A 23,465-nucleotide genomic window follows, 5' to 3' on the forward strand; every position below is an offset into this window, starting at 1 on the left:
TTCTCTTTCTCTCTATTCTATTGCTTAAATATGGTGATCAGTGTTGGGACGATTAATTGGAATAGGAATCTGAGAAATCAGAGCTTTTTGGGTTATCGGAAAAATCTGAGCCTATTTTCCGATGCCAAAACCGATTCCTTAAATTGTCTTTTTTATTTTATATTGATTTAAGAAACATCTTCCACTGCTTGTAGTTATAATAAAGTAACAAATATTTATTGGTTTAAACTTGCAGTAAAACTAAAATCTCTAGACCACCCCCTCACAAATGTGTTTTTAAGTTTGAGAAAATATAGGGACATTTAAGATGTGTTTTGATAGTAATCGGGACAAAATAACAATTTTTACAGTTAAATATTTAGAGATTTATAAAGAATCGGATTCGGTAATTGTATCAGAAATTTAGAAGGGAATCGGTAATTGTATCAGAATTGGGAAAAATATTGGAATCGTCCCATCACTAATGGTGATATTGCCTTTTGATTAGAATGAACTATTCCTATCTTTTTTGCACAATCTCCAGCTGCTCTTCTCCTTCGTCTGCAATGCTGGGGTAAGTGGAGAAGAATCGATGTTATGCTTTTTTTCTTTTTTTACTCTTTTCCACATGAAACAAGGCATATTGCCACGTGTAAAGTAAGGGGCTACTATTTGGGATCTTTTCTAACACGGGACCGTGGGAAGTTGAGCAGTGAGATGTCTGTTAACATTAAATTTAAACTTTAGCAGGTTATTATAGTCAAGGAAGCAGGAAACGAGGAGGGAATTCCAACGTCTAGCAGTCTGAGGGAAGAAACCATTAGAGTAGAAGGCTTTCTAACATTTATGAATCTCAACAGTGAAGAGGTATGATTTTGCTGCTTGTCGGTTTAGTCAGGAGTATGTACGTTGAGGAGGTACTCATACTATGAGTTCATCAAAGTACATTCCATTAAAGTACTTGTAAAACAGGCACAGAGATGTGATATTACGGCCATTGGACAGAGCTTGGTTTTTGGTCTATAGTGCTTGACCTATTAAATTTGAAACTCTTTTTGAACTCTGTCTAAGAGTGAGAGACTAGTGGTAGATGCACCAGCTCAAGTGTGGCAACAATACGCCTTGCATGGGCGAATCGTGGATTTGTAAAAATATAGAATACTCTCTGGTGTGAGTAATTTTCTAGTGCAGTAGAAGGAGCCCACCTTGTTTCAAAGATTTCATTCCTTAGCTACAAAACTTAAAGAGTCTGGTAATTCCAATTACCAAATTGTCATTTATCTACAGGGTGGAATGATAAAATTATCGCCCTAGACATAATTCCATTTCTGTTTAATGAAAACAGAATTTCTTTTTTTTGTTGCAGACTATATACTAGTTGGCATGTTATGTAAAAATCTCAAGAGCAACAGGAGCCTTCTATCATGTCTGAAACTTACACAATGTTCAACGAGCAAGATCAGAGATGCGTCACTGTACAACTCATGCTCTCTACCAATCCAAGTAAAGACAACAGGACCATTGCCAGCACCCTCAAAATGCAAATCCGGATGGTTTAATGCTTGAATACACAGCTCAATGAAGTTTCAGGCCACGGTTATGGTCTTTGGTGTGGTTTCAAGTGAGAGCCACATGATCCCATCTCACATTTTCGAAGTTGGCTTGAAAGTCATCACCAAAGTGTATCTGGAAGACCCTGGGTGTGGCAGCAGGACTCGGCGTTTGCCCACAAGTCTAAAGAGATTCAGGTTTGGCTTCAGAAGGAGTGCTACGACTTTGTACCTTTCTTTCATTGGCACCACTTCTCCCCCAATTCAAACCCACTGGAGTACTTTGCTTAGTCATACGTCAGGAACAGCACCAACATGACCTCCCACAACACCAAAACCAGCTTGATTGCTGCCATTCGCCAAGTATTCACCGAGCTCCTGCCGGCGCTTGTGGAAAAGACATGTTCCCAGTTCCAGACCCGTATCGAGGTGGTGATTCAGGCTGAAGGCGGCTACATTGAATAGATGTAGATGTCAGCCATACTACATAATCAAGTATCCTAAATTGATTTTTTCAATAAAAGTTTTAAAATAAATCTGTAGTGTTGTTTTTTTTAGGGTGACAATTTATTGTTCCACCCTGTAAATATTGATCAGGAGTAATATACCTTGACTTTGATAACCTGACAAGAACCGATGTTCCGATGCTATTTAAAAAAAGGATAAGTGTTCGATTATTTGGATTCTTCAAACTACAGTTTTCATTTAGGATGTTATTCTCACAACGTTTCGGGCGACGTAACCTCCATCCATTTTCAAATGCATCTCATCAAACTCAGGAATCTGTACAGAATTCCAAATTGAATTATTTGTTTAACCCAAAGGGGTAGCTTGCTCTCATTTAGTAGTTATGACCTAATAGAAGTCTTGAACCTCCAGATAACTGACACTTAGAACTGATTATTACTGATAGGATTTGAATTTGTCATAGTCTACAACAGAATCGACTTTGAATGATTATTTATCTATTTATTTTTTACATAGGCATCACACCTTATCAAGGACCAGAGGCCATTCGAGGATAAGGGTTAAAGGGTGTGCAGTAGTCAATTGGACAATATAGTAATCGTTAGTAATGGAAATTCGGTAAATTTAACTTAAGTGGAACTGCTCATCAAGAACTTGTTTACGTTGGACTTGAAGATAACCATATTGTAGTCAGATGGAAAGCAGGCAAACAGAAGACAGTTCCACAGGTGTGCAGTTTTAAGAAAGAAGCTTTGTTGATGGAATCTACGTTTAGGTTTAGGCACAGATAAAGAGTGGGGGAAATTATTGATAGTGTTTTCAGCCAGACGAGTGTTTCTTGTGAAAGTTTGGCAAGAGAAGACCATAGATTGGAGGTCAAACGAGTATTTGCGATGAAAATAACGATAAAGCAGAGACAGACTTGCAACATTTTTTCTGAGAAAAAGGTTGCAAGGAAGAGAAAAGGGCATCCCCTGCAAGGCTACAAAGTCTATTTTGAACTCTATCAAGGCAGGATAAGTCCTTTCTAGCAGCTCCTGTCCATATGTGGCAACAGTACTCCATCCTTGTACGTATCTGGCTCTTATATAGATAGAGAATTGTATCAGCAGTGAAATATCTACTGGATCGATAGAAGGATCCCACCATTTTTCCAGCGACCTTGGCAAGGGATTTGATGTATGTGTTCCATTTCAGATCAAGAGTAAAGTTCAAGCTCAGAAGCTTGTCAAAACATGAAGCCTCCCCAAGACGAGAGTCATTCATTTCAAATGAAGTTATGAAAGCAGATCTTTGTTTAATGTGCCAAAAATATCTGAAACCATTTATCCAAAATTCACATTGAAGAATAAAAGCATTCAACTATTTCTAAAAATTTGTTTGGTGCATTATATTTATTTATCTATGTATTTATGCCGATGTGTTTTTTTTTATACTAATACAATAGAAACGAAAGTCCCCTTCACCCAAAGAAAAGCAGCACAATCCTATAAGTAGTAATAACTCACATACAATTGTTTCTGTGTTAAGGTTAATATTTGTGTCAATAAAATAACATTGAAGCTGAATTTTTATGATAAATGTACTGTTTTCTTTTTCAAGAAAATCATTCAATTAACAGTTTTACGTCGCCATCTTGAATCTGGAGCAATAAATTGAAAGGAACCCAATTCATTATTTATTCCTATTTTTTTGTTATTGTATATATATATATATATATATATATATATATATATATATATATATATACTGTGTTCCTATTTAGAAACGTGACAACGAAATTCAAACTCACCTCATTTGTATTCCAACGATGCCTAACTGATGGAAACTCTGATGCAATTGGTATATCCTCCAACTGCTTGGGCAAAATAATCATACGGTTTTCTGAAAGAAGAAATGAAAACATGAACAATTAATCTCATGAAGTCAAAGAAGCGGCAATATAAATGAAAAGTATGAAGCTGTTACAAACCAATCGTTGACAAAAAAGAAAATCATGATTCTGTACTTTTCCTATTTACGTTTGTTTTGTTTTGTGTGTTATTTAATGCTGAAAGAAAATAATATTAATACAACCTCATTTGAAATATTTCAGATATGCATTACATTTGATTCATAGTCATTAAGCAAGATTCCATGAATTTCAATTTCTTCTCAAGATCACTTAAGTTTAAGCTTTTAATTTTGTTTTCATTAATTCCTTCCTCCATTATACATTTTCTAAAATCCAAATTATGTAAAAGATATTTTTTTATCAAATTGGAATAAAGATTCAAGACATAAGGTTTAGAATTAGTATATCCAGATTTTAATGTTTGTAAGGAGACGTAAAAGAGGGGCAAAACTATTCTGTTCAAGGAATTAATTTTGCCCGTCTTTGAACGAGTATTCTCATGTCCTGCACACACACACACACACACACACACACACACACACACACACACACACACACACATATATATATTAGTGTTGGGACGATTAATCGGAATCGGAATTGGGAATCTAAATATTTGAGGGTATCAGAATTGGTATCGGAATCGGAATTTGTACTGACTTTCCGATGTCAAAACGATTCTTTTAATTGTATAAGCAATATCTCCTGAAGAGGTCTCTAATTACTTGTAACTAGCTGACCGGAACATACTCATGGATGTGTAGTGATATATATATATATATATATATATATATATATATATATATATATATATATATATATATATATTAGTGTTGGGACGATTATTCGGAATTGGAATCGGAAATCGGAATATTTGAGGGTATCAGAATTGGTATCGGAATCGGAAAAAATTTGTACTGATTTTCCGATGTCAAAACGATTCTTTTAATCGTATAAGAAATATCCCCTGAAAAGGTCTCTAGTTACTTGTAACTAGCTGAAGGAAACATACTCATGGATGTGTAGTGACATATAAATGCTTATGTAAAACAAATAAAAAGTATATATATATATATTCTTCCTTCCCAAAGATATATAGGATTCACTCCTAAACTAAACGATCATTGTAAATTATGGAATATATATTCACGGCAACACGATGAATAATAAGAACCCATTATTATTTCATAAAGAAAAGAATTGCTCTACATCAAGTTTTGAGTCATATGATCTAAACAAATTGTGACCAAAACGGAGCACTCAGATGAGTTTCAATCATAAGTATGTGATTTGGAAACCTTTAAAGTAATGTACATATGATTATGAATTACTGGATAAGTATTCTAGGCAACACGGTGAGTTATTCATGGGCATATGTTTTTATTGTAAATTTTACCATTTAAGGGAGTGTCTCTGAAACTACATTATATCTCTCCTCAAAAATAAAAAAATTAGATTAAAACCTAATACTATAAGCATTTATTATACCCATCATGGGACGGGTATTTAACTAGTTCAGTATTAAAACAACGATCATTTTCCGATTGAAACCAGTTTTACTAATATTTCAATTTTAAATTGAATAATACAAATCTTTCGAAGCAAAAGATTCATAAAAAGGCACTATTTTATATATTACTAGCTGTCTTTACCCAGCGTGGCTTGGGAATATTTTTCTTTTTCATTTTGATTTGTTTTAAATTATGCCATCTTTTTTTTTTTTTTTTAATTATCATATATTAAATAGGATTTTTAAAGTTCAGTATAATTATCATAGTATCATGAGTAAATTAGTTAAACAACGTTGTTATAAAAATGTTACGGTAAGATTGTTTTGATACCTATTAATAAAATTGTTGGATGCAAATAGCTCCAACACCTTCAAATCTCATAATACAAGGCCGTTTTTTGAAGAATTTAAAGTTAGAAATTACTTTTTTCTGAGACAGTTTAAATGCTTCAAATTTTTTACATTTCAAAAGGTCACAAGGTAATTCTTTTCTTTCTTCAAATATTAAAAGAATATTTAAAATGGCTGACGTTGTTGCAAATAATTCTTATGGATTTAATTCATTAATTATTTCTTTTAATAAGATTTTTTAAATTCTGTTTTATATTTTTCAACAAATATTCGATTAATCAATATTACTCTTAGTCTCTCTGTCTGTCCGTTCCACTTTCTCTCGGAAACTACTTGTCTAATCTTGCCGAAATTTTTTATGAGCTTTTGTTATGATAAGTTGCAGAGAAATAAGTATTATTATTATATCTGTTTGGTGTACCTTCATGGGTTAATAGATACTAGTCACCACAATGTCACATTTATTTTTGAAGTTTTGCATAAAGCACTCATTCTAAATCAACAGGTTAACTTTTACCCGTTTTTAACTAGCTAAAAAGTTTAGTGGCAAATGATAAAAATTATAATTTAGTGGGTAATTATCAAAGTTATGTTGGTGCAAGAAGCACACAAACACACGTGAAGTTGTCTCACAATTTTATTGATATAGAGATGAATGAAACCAGTGGGGAAATCAATTAATATAAAAATTGCTGTTAATTCTGGTTGTCAGAAAATATTACGAAGATTTGAGACAACAACAACTAGTGAAAATAATTGCAAACATTTGTGGAGCGGTTTTTCAAATGAATAGAAATGGCGACCGATATTAAGTGTAACAAAGAGGAACCAATCGAAGCAGCAGAGTTGCTAATGTCAAGAGACATAGATTCTTTGGAATCGGTCCAAAGTGAGAACGGCAAGCCGACACTTTTGAATAGATGTTATGGTTGCAGAGAAATCAGTCGGATCCATCTGGCCGCTTTCACTTCACGCAGCGCGACACAAATAGAACAATGCAGACAACACAAGTCATCTTCGGCTTCTTTGCACTCTTTCTGATTCATTCATAAAAAAATTGACAAGTACTCTGTGTAAAGATCAAGCTCAAATCATTTGCCAAAACTGTGAAAGATAATTTCCTCTTTCCACTGAACTTATACACCTTGTTTAGAAGTTTTACAATTCAGACATAAATTCTTGAGAATTATTTGTCAAAAGAACACTTTTGTTATTAGAGAAGATGAACACACACACACACACACACACACACACACACACACACACACACACACACACACACACACAAATCAACATTTGTTTGGTACTTGATGACTTAAGAGGTGCAAATACTGTAACAGCGCGAACGTGCATATGCAAACGCATGCGAAATAGCGTCACAAGTAGGGAAAAATAAATACTTTAAAAAGGAGATCACATTAGAGATGGGAATAACGTCAGAGATCACGATAGAGGCGTGGATGACGTCCGAGAGAACGTTCACAAAGAGGAGCAGGAGCATGTGGGTGACGTTACGGCCGTAACAATGAGGAAATAAATGGTGTTACAAAGAAAAAACGAGTTGAAATTCTTTTTTATTCTTAGTTTACTTTGCAACTGGGGTTACAACGTGTTGGTTTCAGCACAACGTCACAATACTTGACGTTGCCGTTATATTATAATTTAGAGTATTTATGTAGTATAATGATCGTGCTATCGTCAAAATTTTCCGGACAATTTACAGAAAACGCCAGAAGGTGCCGAAAAGCTGGGCGTCTTAACTCTAATATAAATAAATCGTAAAGAAAACATTTGTTCGCTATCATTGATTTATTAGAAAAAGATGTTTATAAATCTAAATATTTATTTTATTTTGAACAAAAATCGTACTAAATCATAAAAAGAAAAAAATCAGATAAAAAAATGAAAAAAAAAGTTTCGTTTGCTTTCATTCATTTGTTATTCAAAAAATAAATATGCATGAAACTTCCCTTACGATGATTTTTTTTATCTGAATTTTAATCTTCTAAAAGTTTCGTAAAAAAAAACAAATTATTCAAGAATATTGTTTTCAGTTTTCATATAATTTTTCATTTAAATTATTTTCATTTTTCATTATAATTTTTTATTGTAATTGTTTTTTTTTTCAATTATTTTTTATTTAATTAGCTTCGTACCGACTAAAATGATACAGTTTTCTATAAAAAAATTAGCCAGCGTTTGCGCACGCACACACACACACACACACACACACACACACACACACACACACACACACACACACACACGGTATTTATTTACTCCCCCAACGAGCAAATTAGACACAAGGCCGATTTTTAATGTGAGGAGTGAAGGGGAAATGGGGACCAACTCCCCGGGGAGTAGGGGAGCTGGATAGTGACAATTGGTATGAAGGGTTGCCCCTACATTGACCAAGGTCTTATCTGTGGGGTCGCCCCCACATAGGGTCTTTGCTTGCAGTATCTGCCGGAACAGATACTACACTTTGATGTATTTATTTGCTCCCCCACTGAGCAAATTAGGCACAAGGCCGATTTTTAAAGTGAGGAGTGAAGGGGAAATGGGGACCAACTCCCCGGGGAGTAGGGGAGCTGGATAGTGACAATTCGTATGAAGGGTTGCCCCTACATTGACCAAGGTCTTATATGTGTGGTCGCCCCCACATATGATCTTTGCTTGCAGTATCTGCCGGAACAGATGGTATTTATTTGCTCCCCCACCGAGCAAATTAGGCACAAGGCCGATTTTTAAAGTGAGGAATGAAGGGGAAATGGGGACCAACTCCCCGGGGAGTAGGGGAGCTGGATGGTGACAATTGGTATGAAGGGTTGCCCCTACATTGACCAAGGTCTTATATGTGGGGTTGCCCCCACATATGGTCTTTGCTTGCAGTATCTGCCGGAACAGATGGTATTTATTTGCTCCCCCACTGAGCAAATTAGGCACAAGGCCGTTTTTAATGTGAGGTAAGAACCAGCTCCCCTAAAAGTAGGCAAAAAGGGGGCACTCTGGTTACCAAAAATAATAATTGTCCCAGTATAGAGGGTTTCCCCTCCATTGACTGGTACAAATTATCTTAAGTGCAGCATCTGCCGGAACAGATACTACACTTTGATCTTGGCCCGAAGGCCACGGAGGTTGCCTAGTCGTGACCGACACACACACACACACACACACACACACACACACACACACACACAAAGAACTTCCGGCGTTTTCTATAAACTGCCCGGCGATTTCAACGTAGTACGGTCCTTATATTGTATAAGTACCTAATTAGACTTTACAAATAAAGTTGGGATTATTTGGCCTACTATCCTCATCTTGGTTATTATATTCACGACATTTTGCCAGATGTAACCTCTGATCTTCTTCAGGTTATTTTTTCAGAATTGGAAACCTTTTTAGTCGAACATGAAAATCTTTATGTAAAACTTGGGATTTTTTTATTTTGCCGAACACAGTGACCTGCATGAAATTCTTTACTTAATCCATTTTTATTTTTATTTTATTTTTTTACTTGGGAGTCACTACTTATCAAAGCTTAAAGGCCACTTAAGGATAAGCGTTTATGAATGTAAGATGGTAGTGTACTAATCGTTAATAGTGTAAATTGGATAAAATTTGATTATTTATGGGGACAGCTCAACAAGAACTTCTTTACATTAGATTTGAAGGCTACCATGTTGTATTCAACCGGGAAGCAGGCCAACAGAACAGTGTTCCACAAGCGGGCAGTTCTGGGAATAAAGCTTTGTTCATGGAATCTGCATTTAGATATAAGCACAGATAGAGAGTGGGGGAATCGTTTATAGTGGTTGTAGCGAGTCGAGTTTTTTGTTTGGCATTATCACCGCTTAACAACATCTAAAAGCCACTCGAGGATAAGGGTTTTGACTATCAGGTAGCTAGTGAGACAACCATGATGATCAGTAATAATTGAACGTGAGTAGAATTTACTTATTGAAGAGGACGACTTAACAAGAACTTGTTTACATAGGACTTATAAACGATCATGTTATGATCAGTTGGGAAACAGTACCACAGTAATGTGTTCCATAGATGGACAGTTTTATGAAAAAAAACTTTGCTGGTAGAATTTTCGTTTAGTTTGAGGGACAGATAGAGAGTAAGGACAATTGATGGCAGTTGTTGTAACTAGACAGGTTAGATTGTTCTTATTCCGTCAGTCATTCTAAAATTTCCAGTTCAGCATTAAGATTACAAACTTTGACTAAAAGATTCCCAAATTCGAAATAGAAGTTTCTCAAGTCTGAAAATATGCACCTAAAAGAGGTTGGAAGTTAAATAATGTTAATTTAGTATTTTCATGAGTGCAAACTAATTTTGAAATTTTTTTAAAAATATATGATAGTCTTTTAATGAAATTCTTAAAAATATAAATTTTCCTTTGGATGAATTAGCTTCATCTTCTTCTTCTTCTTCTTCTTCTTCTTCTTCTTATTATTATTATTATTATTATTATTATTATTTGTTATTATATATTATTATTTGTTATTATTATTATTATTATTTTATTCACTCATTATTATTATTATTATTATTATTATTATTATTATTATTTGTTATTATTATTATTATTAGTAGTAGTATTCACTCTTAAATTGAAAAATAATTAAAAAAAATTTTAATTACAAAATAATTTTGTAAATCTAAAATTGCAAAATAATTTTGTAAATCTGAAATTGCAAAATAAATTTTAAAATATAATCGAATAATCTGATAGGTTGACCTTTTTTTTTGAAACATCACACAACCCAATAAAACATTTAAGTAATGGCCGCCAGCGATTAAAGCATTGAATTAGTCGCACTTTAATCAATATAAAAGCTAAAATGGAACTGTAGATCCAGACCAAAGAGTGTAGGTAAAAATCAAGAGCTAAGAGTTAGCTAAATTGTAACGGCTTACTTGAAACTACTACTACTACTACTACTAATACTAATACTAATAATAATAAAATTAGGAGGAGGAGGAGGAGGAAATGTTGAAATAAATACTATTACGAAATAAGAAGGGAAAAATATTCGATCGTTTATTATTTAAAGTAAGAAAGTTAAACCCGTACTCCCAAACACAGTAAAAGGATTATGGACACTATTCTCAATGTTAGTATTTATAACAAACGCATCAACTTTATTGGCTAATGAACATAGATTAGTCAATGAAAATGACGATGTATTTGTGAAAAATTATCTTACTAAAAAGAATTATCAGATCAGGTAGAATATGTAATCAATGATATCGACTTTAATTCCTTTTTTTTTTATATAAACAAGACGGATTGAAAATTTCTGTAATTCACTAGCGAGACAGAATCAAATGTCGATTTGTCGACCGCAATGATATAAAGGTCTAAGTTTGAAGATTCAACTAACTTTATATGTCAAAAAGTGTGTGTGTGTGTGTGTGTGTGTGTGTGTGTGTGTGTGTGTGTGTGTGTGTGTGTGTGTGTGTGTATGTGTGGGCGCTAAAATGACTCCATGGTTCTGGAGTGTCTCAGTTTCTCCATGCAAACAAATCTCTGTAACGGATTCATGCCACAACGGAGATCAACTCATTTGTCAATGCTGAAAATGTAGTCAGGAAGAGACGATTGGGATCCACACGTAAGAAATGTTGTCACTGTTGAGCTGCGCAGATATTTGTGAAAAACGACTTTCATATGCGCAGGTTGGAAGAAGGCTATGTTGTTTGCTACAGCGTGATGAAAAAAGATGTAGCAGCGACGACGTGCAGTGGGATGAGATTATTTTAAGAATTTATTATGGCGGTTCTAAATGAATGGCGGAATATGAATCATTAGTGAAAGAGAATGAAAAGAGGATTTGTTCACAGTTGAAGCGCCATTTCTGTAGGAAAGGAAGAAGAAAAATGGAAGATAATAGGATGCCTTTGAGTCGACAAGTACTAATTGGATAGAAACATCATCGCCTGGAAGAGTTTCGTTCGGGGAAGAAAAACAACGCATAGATGTCTGCGAGGAAATCTTAAAAGTATAATTCATTTATGTACGTTTTCAAAGAACTCTTAATGGTGTCAAGGACGTCAGTTTTATATTAAAACTAAATACATCAATGCTATATAAAAAAGGAAAGCATACGTTCTTCATTGCTTTCCAAATTACTTACAACTTTTATAATTAAAGTCACTTAGAAAAAACACAATCATCATCTAACTCACAAATAATACTAATACTTCAAGTTATCTGCTGCTGATGCTGATGTGAATCGAGGAGTGCATAAAAATCGTTTTAAATCTTTGAATATTTATAGTGTATGTGTGTGCTAAAATCATGTTGACACACCGTTAAAGCACTGATATTAAGCAACGCTAAGCCTGGTCAATACACGATCAGTGACCATTTAAGATTACCAGGTGTTGCATGCAGGAGGAGATCGATACTTCCCTACAAGATCTGTAAAAATGCAACGTTGTCATCTCCCCTAACAGAGCTATACATGTGACTGAGGACTGTTTATGAATTTACTATTCACATGAAATTGCAGAGGAAGGCGGTTCAACTCGCCTAGAATGAATGCAGCTTCGATACGATATAAAACGTGTATATTAAATAGATATTTATATATTTACATTGAACGTTTCAAATTGAATTCTTTTGTTGATTTTTTGCCTCTATATTGTGCCCGTTCAAAAAAATCTTTGAAAAAAATTAGTACTTATGCAGAATAGGGATCGCATTATTGTCGGCATATTCGAGGCAGGTTATATGAATCCCGGAAGATGTCAAAATGCTTAATTAACTAAATCACAGGATGAGAGCAGGGCCACATACCTTCAAAATGTCTAGTTTTTTTTATATCACAAACATGGGAAGAGGTGATTCTTAGATCATAAAGTGTGGCTTCTGTCCGCAAAGAGAAATTTAGGAGGGAGTGGTTTGTTGGGTTTAAAGTGGAGTTGGAGACAAACCATCGGGCAAGCAGGTTAGCCTTCTCGGTTGTCATGCAATCAACCTCAAGGTTGTTGGATAGTGGGGAATTGTTGATAGTTTATTATTTACTACACTATTATAAATTTTCCAAAAATCATGAGTTCCTAATTTCTGTGACTCAATGCTTTTTCTGATGATTTCAGAATGTCTTCTTTGTTGGCTGTGACTATTCACTTTTACAATTATTCCTAGCTTCTAAATACTTTTGTCTATTTGTACCGGACTTATGTCGGATAAATCTGCAGAATGTTAGCTGTCTTTGAGCAATGGCAGCTACGGAAGTAGAAATGAACCACTGAGATGAGCGGGGTTTACTGTAGAACTTCTATGTGGAAACATGTACTTCAGTTGCCGTTTTAAACCATTCAGTAACATTATTTGCACACTATTATGCAGGAAGAAGAAAAGATACTACTCCATGGGGCATCTCTGATGTGATCCTTGTCGGCCTTCTTGGAGTACTTCGTCTATTTGAGCAATGGCTGTTCAACTTGAAGTCAAGAGTTTAGGATCACACCGTGATCAGTATTCCCGAATGGACTATGGGCATTTGTTACACAATCTTTGGGAAATAAGATCAGAAATAAGTCTAGTAGCGAAGCTTGCTGGTCCTGTCGATTTGGGACACGGATTGTGAATGTAACTATCTGTGTCAAGGAATGAGATACAGAAAAGCTGTGTGATGCTATCAGCTGCTTCTGCGTAACTAGATATATTCCAATGTTGATACATTCGGGCTCAGCCCAACAAGCCAAACTCAGTCGCCACCTACAACGTTTTTTTTTTTTTTTTACTTTGGAGAAAACTTAAAGTATCATTAAATAATCAGAACATAATTCAATAGTTGTTAATTCTCTGCAAAATAGAAAGCTGTAAAAATACTTTTGAATACCTCTTTAAACGACTGGATCTGATACAATTTGTGAAATATTATATCAAGTCATTTAAAAGACATAAAATTCAATACATAAAAGGAATAATCATAAAAGGAATAAATAAATAAATAAATAAATAAATCATCATTATGTTATCGTCGTTATCGTAATCGTTGTTGTTGTTCTTCTTCTTCTTCTTCTTCTTCTTCTTCTTATTATTATTATTATTATTATTATTATTATTATTATTATTATTATGTGTACTCACTAAGAGTTCTCACTCAGGCCATCATCAGAGATTGCTCACTGACAACAACCGGTTGTATACCCTGGAGTCTGGCTAATAACAAGTCTCCTTTGCAGACGAATTTGCATTATCACAATAACCATTTGCCATTGACTGGCAATGACCATTCGTTTTCACTGGAATTTGGGTGGTAACAAGCCTTCCCAAGGTCCCAGTTTCCTTTGTAGCCATCCAGTGGAGGTTTGGCTAGTGATTTCACTCCTCGGTCTTTCCATTCTCCTTGACTTTCAACTATTTGGTGTGGTGCCAGTCGATGCAAGCATTATATATGGGGGGGGGGGAGCAACCTTCGATTTTTACAATTTTGCAGTTTTAGTTTTCTTGGTTGCATTTGTTTTGCTATTTTTGTTACATTTTTTACATGATCAGAGTTTGTCACTCATGAAGATTAAATTTTGCAATCGAGGGTTTTCCTTAAGATTTCAACTTCTTTCCGCAGTACTGTCTCTTGCATAGTCTTAGTCTTCCTCATTGATTCCGATTTCTCCTAGTCTTTTTTCAAAGTTCTTTGGGTTTGTTCCTAATGCTCCTACAATTATTGTTATTATTTTGCTTTTCTTCTTGTCCTGTATTCCTTTCAATTCTCTGGCAAGTTTTACATATTTTTTTTGTATCTTTGATCTTCACTCTGTAGTCTCCTAGGATGGCAAAATCTACATTTTGACAGATTCTTTCTTTCTTGCTAATTGACGTCCGGTCTACTAGTTTGGATGAGATTATCTATTCATACCTCCCAAAGGATTTTGTGGTTTTTATTGTCCAATACAGCATCAGGTTTGTGTTTTAACCCTTTGTCAGCATATTTGAGGTGCAGTCGTCTGCAAAGCCTCTAATAGACTGCCTTCCCTATGCTGTCGTGTCTGTCCTTATATTTCTCTTGGGCTAATTTGCTGCATTCACTGATTATGTGGTTCATCATTTTCTCTCTTTGATCACAGACTCTACATTTACTGTTTTCCTGTATTTTATATTTTAGCTTTAATGCGATTCGTTCTAATCGTGTTGTTCTGTGCAGCTGTCAGTAGAGATTCTGCTTTTCTGTTCACGTGTCCTTTTCTTAGCCATGTTCATGTGTTTTTGTGATTCTCTTCTTTTGTCATTGTTATGAATTATCCATGTAGGGCTTTCTCTTTCCACTTTTCTTTTCTTGTCTTTTTTGTTTATGGTTTCATCATTTCCTGTATTCTTGACAGTGTCTCTCGTTGCGGTGATCAATCTTTTTGTATTCTGGCTCATGAACTTTTCCAAGTCTCATTTTGTGCTTTCTATACAATCTTATACATTTAGTAGTTCCTTTCCTCCTTTGTTCCTCACATAAGCGTTGGTTAGTATCATCTTTTGGGTGTATTATTTTAACTACTACTACTACTACTACTACTACTACTACTACTATTATTATTATTATTTACTTACTAGGAGTAATCACACAGGCCATCATAAACAAAGATTTCTCTTTGAGAACAACTTTTGGCGTTCTCTGGAGTCTAGGTGACAACAAGTCTCCCCAGATTTCCAGTACTTTCCATCTCTTTCTATAACCTTTGCAGATGAATTTATGTTATTGTAACAGCCAATTACCATTGATTTCTTGTTGACGGTGACTATTGGTCTACACTGGAATTTGGACAGTAAAAACCCTCCTCAGGTCCCAGTCCTCTTTGTACTCATCCAGCGAAGGTCTGGCTAGTGCTTTCTCTCCCCAGTCTTTCCACTCTCCTTGACCCTCTTCGCTTATTTGGTGTGACGTCAGTTTTACAATTATACAGTTTCAGTTTTCATGATTCCATTATTTATTTATTTATTTATTTATTTACACCAGTTAAGTACATTCATTTTATTTTGTCATTATTATTCATCATGAACAATAATAAACGAAATGTATTTCTGTGTACAATTTGAAACACAAAATTGAAACAATGACTTTTTGGATACAACTGAATTCCAGGATTAAAACGACACATTACAAAAGATTTTGTTGTTTAACATAGATATACTTGCTCGACAAGCCTTCCTCACCAATCCCTTAGAATCGCCTTTAACATTATCTTCATAGATATAGCCAAGAAATCATTTCGTATCAATCGACCAGAAAAGCCAGCCATTCATCTTTGGAAAAAGGTTTCCAATTGGAGAAACATAAACATGGAAAGTAAATCTTTACAAATGTGTTTGATAGAAATTGATTTTGTTGTCGTTAGTTTTCGATACTTGTCAACTACGAATGTGTCATTAATCGCTTTCATAAAATACACACGAGGGTAATGAAGCATTTCTTAATTGATGAAGTCAATTAAGATGCAGGTTTGATTGCTATAAACAGGAAGTGCATAACAAAACAAGGTGACAAAGCCTGTCAGCTCGAAGCGCCGAGCAAATTATATATTTCATATGTTGTTTACTGAAAACACGGTTGTTTTCGTAGAAGGGTTGTTATTGACAGTGTCATCGGGAGTTTTAAGGGCTTGAAGCAAGTTAGTGTAAAACTGTTTGGCAGTAGACCAGATATGTCTAGCTAATTCGAAGAATTTTTGTGGAAGTACGAAATGATAATTCTGTTACAAATAGCAATTCTCCACCGCATAATAAAGACCATTTGTATATTATTTTTTACATAGAGATATACTGCATTCGTCACGTCACACGTGAGTTAACAAATAATATGCCCTTTTCAAGCCTACAGACGATGTCATTTGAAGTGGTGAATAGAGGCAAGAAATCAAATAGCAAGTCAGACAACGCACACTGTCTGAACTGAATTAAAAGTACATCCTTAGCTTTAAACAAAAAGTCAACGATAGGTATTTTGTTTCTGAATTTTTTTAAATGAAGATATATAATTTGGATTATTTGGATTATTCGAACTACTGTTCTCATCTTGAGTGTTATTCTCACAACATGTTGGCCGATCTAACCTCCGACCTTCTTGAGGTGTATCTTGTCGAATTTAGGAATTTTTCTGTTGAACTCAAGGATCTGCATGGAATTTCGAATGGCGTAACGGATAAACTTGAATGGCTGACTTTTCCGGTCGATTGATATGAAATGATTTCTTGGCTATATTTATGAAAATAATGTTATGTGTTAATGGCGACTCAATGGTGAGGCAGGCTTGTCGAGCATGTATATCTATTTTAAACAAAATGTTTTGTAATGTGTCGTTTTAATCATTGAATTCAGTTGTGTTCAGAAGTCATTGTTTCAATGTTGTGTTTCAAATTGTACACAGAAATACATAATTATATTACATATATATTAAAAATATTACATATATATTAAAAAATATTACATAAACTATTACATATATATTACGTATGTATATATAATGATGTACCGGCAACCTGCTGCTTTTTGAACTTTCATGTCAACACATGTCTGCCGCAGCAAATGGTGACATCTGAAGTGCTTGCTACACGAAGTTCCGCCTCGTGGATCACCTAAAACACTTTGTAGCTGAGGCTGGCTCAATCCTAATGAGCAAAATACACACTCGTATCAGAGTTCTGCCAACAACGATAATTGTATAATAAATATTTTTAATTATTATCTAAATACATATATGTTTTATCTTTCAGGGAATCATCAGTGGAAAAATAACTGTTCTGTTTGTTGCACAGCTTGAACCCCCGACATGAGTCGCTTTTTAACTGAAGTCTGAACATCTTAGTTCATGTGGTCAATTTAACAGCTATGCAGAAAGAAGATAAATTTATAATTTTTGCATGCAAAACATATAGTAAACTGTCATATAGTGTTTGACAAATGCAATGGACAGGAACTTGCATTTTATCTTTTTTACAAAGGAATCACCTATTATCAAGGTCTGGAGGCCACTTGAGGATAGGGGTTAACGAGTGTACGGTAGTCAGTGGAACATTAGCATGATAATCGTTAGTAGTAGAAATTTGGTATACTTTGATTACTTAAGGGGACAGTTCAACAAGAACCTGTTTACGTTGGATTTAAAAACGATTATATTGTATTCATCTGGAAAGCAGACCAGCGGAACAGAATTCCACAGACGAGCAGTTCTAAGAAATAAGTTTTGTTTATGGAACCCATGTTAAGGTTTAGGCACAGATAGAGAGTGGGGGAAATTATTGACAGTGGTTTCAGTTAGACGACGGTTTTTTTGTGAAAGCTTGGTAAGGTGGGATCATAGATTGGAGTTCAGAGGAGCTATCGCCATGAAAATAACGATAGAGCAGAAAAAGGCTAGCAGCGTCTCGTCTATGAGAAAGACGTTACAGGGAATTAATTTTGGCGACTTATTTTGTATTCTTCTCAATTGGCCCAGTCGTAATAGGAGCTATTAAATAATTCGATCATTATGAATTTCGGAACACAGCTGCACGGCGTAAGGAATGGTAATGTGGGCTATATTTAATTTAATTCAAGCCGACGATAGTTCAGGTATTTTATAAAAGACTGTTGAGCGGAAGAAAAGTGACGCTTTGATAGTAAGTAGAGATCACAGATGTTAAGGTTATGAGAGAGAGAGAGAGAGAGAGAGAGAGAGAGAGAGAGAGAGAGTGTGTGTGTGTGTGTGTGTGTGTGTGTGTGTGTGTGTGTGTGTGTGTGTGTGAAGGAAGGGGGAAGTGGAGATGCATATCAAAATAATCCCACCAGTAATGATTGTAAGGTGATCCGACGAATTAATCATTTCGATTCATTTATAGAAACTCCTTACGTAGTTACCTTTTCTTCTGAATCAGCAGAGAATATTAGATTTCTTTTGAAATGTTGCTCGCTTTCCATTATGCAAGAATATCAGAACAATCCAGTGTTGGCCGGGAGTCTTTCACTATCATTTATGTTTCGTTTTTATTAATTTTTAAAACTAAATTATTATTTTCATTAAATACGTTTTTTTTTTTTCAAGTAACATTTAATTATTACGGAATCGGTGGGTCATTAAATTATTAACTGTTATTAATTATTAGTATTATTAATTAGATGAAATTGTGGTAAAAACTATAACTAATGTTCCAATTTACTTGCCTCCCAACGAGGGCAGAGTTAGACATCAAGATCGGTTTTTAATGTGGGGGAACGAACAAAAATAAAAATTGTCTCAGTCGTGAAGGATTTCTCCTCCACTAACCGAGAACAATAAATTGAAGTGTAGCATCAGAACATATACTACACTTTGATAATGTTGTTTTAATCTCTGTGTATGAAATCATTAGTTGTAAATAGATTCCAAAGCTTTTAATCATTTGAATATATGAGTATCTGCTAAAAATGTAAAGTCAGAATTTCTATTCAATAGTTTAAATGCTTCGAAATCCATTTCAGATTTCGAAAGAGTCGTATAATAGTTCCTGTTTATTTAAAACTATAATTAAAAGGTTGAAATGGTATGCAAAGAAATCGAAATGCATTCTAATGGATTCAATTTCGTATTTAAATTATTTTTTAAAATATGATTTTTAAAGTCCATTTAAGCGCAATTGAATCTATGATTTCAATAAATAACCGATTAATAAAGTAAAAAGAACATAATAATACGTAAGTCACGTAGAGACGACAAATGTACACACAGAGACATCCAGATCTTTTTTGGATTTTTAGCCGGACACACATAAAAACGAATAACTTTTATTCATATGCAAACGAAAATGGAATAGTCCATCATAAACAGAACAGAATATCACAACAGATAGTAATATTTTGAGAGAGAGAGAGAGAGAGAGAGAGAGAGAGAGAGAGAGAGAGAGAGAGAGATTATTAAAGATAAAGAAGAATACAGAAACTAATTTAGAATTTTGCCTTTTTATATTTTTATTTAATTGGTTTTGCAAACTTATATTTTTCTGCTTCATAAAATTTAACTCTATCACAATAGGCAACAAGTGATCGAACAAATCACATTACACACACACACACACACACACACACACACACACACACATATGTATACATATATATATATATACACACACACACACATATGTATACATATATACACACACACACACACACATATATATAGTTATCCACACACATTACTGTTTCGCTGTATCACAGCTCATCAGTGTGTTAGACAGCCAACTACCTCAAGCCAGGATCGAAACCGAGCTGCCCAAACGATAGTCAAGGCTTCACACCATTACACTATACGATGTGAATAGTTGTGAACTTACGATGTTTTGACATTGTCCAAATACCTAAGCTCGATTTGTTTACACAAAGAACATCGCTTAATACGCTAATGAAAAATTGTATATTACTTCCAAATATGCTCAACCAGGGAGCATTATAAGCATCCACATACAGTACTGTTTCGCTGTATCAGAGCTCATCAGTGCGGCTAGACAGACAACAGCCTAGTGTTGGAACGAATAATCAGAATCAGAATAGAAAATCGGAACTGTTGAGGGTATCGGAATCGATATCAAAATCAGAAAAAATTTTTGCCTACTTTCCGATGCCAAAAACGATTCTTCTAATTGTTTAATTTTTACCTTTGTTTAAAACTTAATTTTCCATTATGGTACTATTAATAAAATAATAATATCTACTTATAAAATTTGAACTACTAGTAAAACTAAAATCTATAAATTCCTATTACCTCTCACAAGCGTATTTCTTTTACATTACCGCAAATGTACGTACATATTACACAGTATTTACGATACCCCCCCCCCCCCAAAAAAAACAACAACTTTATGGCAAAATGATTTAAAAAGCACCAGAATCGGAATCGGAAATTTAGAATAGAATCGGTAATCGTATTGGAATCATCCCATCACTACTATATATATATATATATATATATATATATATATATATATATATATATATATATATATATATATATATATATATATATAATCGTGTATATTTAGGCAGAATCTTCTCATTTAGAAACATATTATTGAATAGCACGGAGTTTTTCTGTTTTACAATTTTCCTTTTTATCTTTTCCAATCTCCGAATAGTCCTTTTTGTGTTCTTCTCGAATCCAACTTATACAATTTCGAGAACACAAAAAGGACTATGCGGAGATTGGAGAAGATAAACAGTAAAATTGTAAAACAGAATAACTCCGTGCTATTCAATATATATATATATATATATATATATATATATATATATATATATATATATATATATATATATATATAGAGAGAGAGAGAGAGAGAGAGAGAGAGAGAGAGAAGAAAGAGAAAAAGGGAGACAAATATTATCTTTTTATATCTATTTATATGGGGTTGGTGTAAAAGAATATTTTATCTCCATTCTACTTGTTTTCAAATGATGTACGAAAGGAATTATCGAGATAACAATTCGCCGAATGGATAACGTCGTGAACTATGGAATCAGTTTGTCACGTCCAAATCCAATTGAATCGCTTGCGATGATTTTCTAAAATCATTTGTAACATTATCACCTCGAACGCAATATAATTTACAGCACAAGAATCTCGAGAACATATATGAATATAAATACGCATCCTTGCATAACGAATGTCAGACCAGGTTTTTTGTTTATCCTCCTTGTACTTTGCAAATATGTGTGTCCTTCGGACGTAACTATTTTATGAATTCCTATAAAGATGCTGAGGAGTAAATTATTGTCAGAGTGTGATTATACTAAACTTGTCTTTTCCCTGGTGTTGTCAATTTAGTTTTTTTAATTTCTTATTTTTACAATTATCACCGATTAAGTAATAACTTTAAAAATGATCGATGCGCGCATGTGCGTCAATAGGTGTGCCAGAAATTTCGTGAAAAATAGAGAATAATTCCACTCCGTCTTTCCAAGCTTATAACTACTCGAAAAATGTAATTCAAGCCCTAATTTTATTTTTCAATTAAAGGAGCAAGGACCAAGGTTTCATTAAAAAAAAAAAAGAAAAAACAAACAACGTGGTTTAAAAAAAAGGTTTTAAACTTCAAACTTTACAGGTAAATTTCTAAAAAACACTAATTTTTTTTTGTTTTAAATTTGAATATATTATTTATTGACCTTTTCTCTTCAATCTGTGATATATAAAACTTTGGTGAGTAAATTAATTATTTACTTTTTAATAGACACTTGAAAATGGGGGGGGCGTGAATTTTAAAAAAAACGTTTGTCTAAAATATTATATTCGGTTTATTGGAAAGAGCATAAAATTTCACTTTGACTCTGAAAATATCGTAAAAATAGAATCAATAGAAAAATTTTGATAAATCTTTAAAGTTTAAAAATTGAAAAATATTGAGTTCGGAAAATTTATTACTGTTTTTTAAAAAATAAAAAAAAGAACATTTCTATTCCTTTTGAAACAACTTTAATAGTTTATTTTGGAATTATAATCCATAAAGAAAATAAACAACCCACTTTTAAAAGAGAAATTACGAGTTTTTTATATTTTATTCGCAGATTCGTGTTAAGGGGTGTCAAAAATTCCTACAAAAATTCTGATACACCTAATGCGTCAATAATATGTATGTACGTAATAAAATCCTGACGTTTCCAGATATTGTTACTCATTTTAGAATGTACTTGGTATATCTCCCGGCGTTTTTTAGAATCAGCTTCTGTTCTTCAACCCACTTGACAATATATAGTAGGCCATTCAACATGTTTTCGATATTGGCTTTAACATTAATCAAAATTATTTCTAAATGTGACAACATTTGGATGATCAAATGTATAAGTTTTGTATTGTTTGATAATTCTTATATTCGTTGTTATATTCGCAACGATTCAGCCGATGTAAATCCTTTTTTTTTTTTTTTTTTTCATGGGCATTTTTCGAACTTCGGAAATTACTTGCCGAACTTGGGAAAGTGAACGAAATGTATAACAGAACATTTTATAGGGTGGATTGTTCTGATTCCGTCAGCCATAACTGGGTAGAAGTGTTTGCTCATTTTATTCCTTGCTATTGTCAGTTGTAGCAAGGATTGAACCATCAACCTCGAGAAACCGGTCGCTTAAAATTGATTTTAAATCAGCCCGTTTAACAATTAAATCAGCCCGTTAACAATTAGACTTTTTTTTTTTTAGATGAGGATTTATGATTCTTATTATTTGGGTTATTCGAACTACTGTTCTCATCTTGAGTGTTATTTTCACCACGCTTCGGTCGATATAACCTCCGATCTTCTTCTGGTGTATTTTATCCAACTTAAGAATCTTTCTGTCAGACTCAGGAATCTGAACGAAAATTCTAACGAAACCTTTTATTTAATCAACAATCGAAGTATACTCTCGTTCCGTCAATCCTAAGTAATTCACAAGGACTCGTTGCGTAGTAGATAAAGTACTTGGTAAAATTTAGTATCTAGTTACACTCTTCTGAAATGAAATTCAATTAACTTTTATATATTTGGATTTTACCGTCACTGGATTATTTATCTTCCACCAGACTACCCATTCATGTGTAATCACCTTTTTCTTCACCATATTCCCTCTGCTTCACTTTTTTTGTTAAGTAAGATCTTTGACTTACTTGTAGTTTCATTAAATACTTTTGCATGCAAAATCCGACCCCGCATTTTGCTAATTCCTACCCTCTGATGAGAAGGAAAGTATTTCTTCGAAACTCCGCGGATTAAGGAC

At 33.9% G+C, this 23,465-nt stretch overlaps 1 protein-coding gene across 8 annotated transcripts in view; it reads right to left on the reverse strand.

Moving 5' to 3' along the window:
• The window catches only part of LOC145291908 (calmodulin-binding transcription activator 2-like), a 2,646,613-nt gene that overhangs the window by 565,892 nt on the left and 2,057,256 nt on the right, over positions 1 to 23,465 (reverse strand). For all 8 annotated transcript variants that reach the window (XM_080137802.1, XM_080137770.1, XM_080137753.1 and 5 more), the window contains one exon: positions 3,790 to 3,881. In XM_080137802.1, coding sequence (XP_079993928.1) covers positions 3,790 to 3,881 — 92 coding nt within the window. The remainder of the gene's footprint in view (positions 1 to 3,789; positions 3,882 to 23,465) is intronic.

The sequence above is a fragment of the Euprymna scolopes genome, chromosome 2 (genome assembly GCF_053919585.1).
Source record: "Euprymna scolopes isolate OS-2025 chromosome 2, ASM5391958v1, whole genome shotgun sequence".
In the NCBI taxonomy this organism is placed as follows: domain Eukaryota; kingdom Metazoa; phylum Mollusca; class Cephalopoda; order Sepiida; family Sepiolidae; genus Euprymna; species Euprymna scolopes.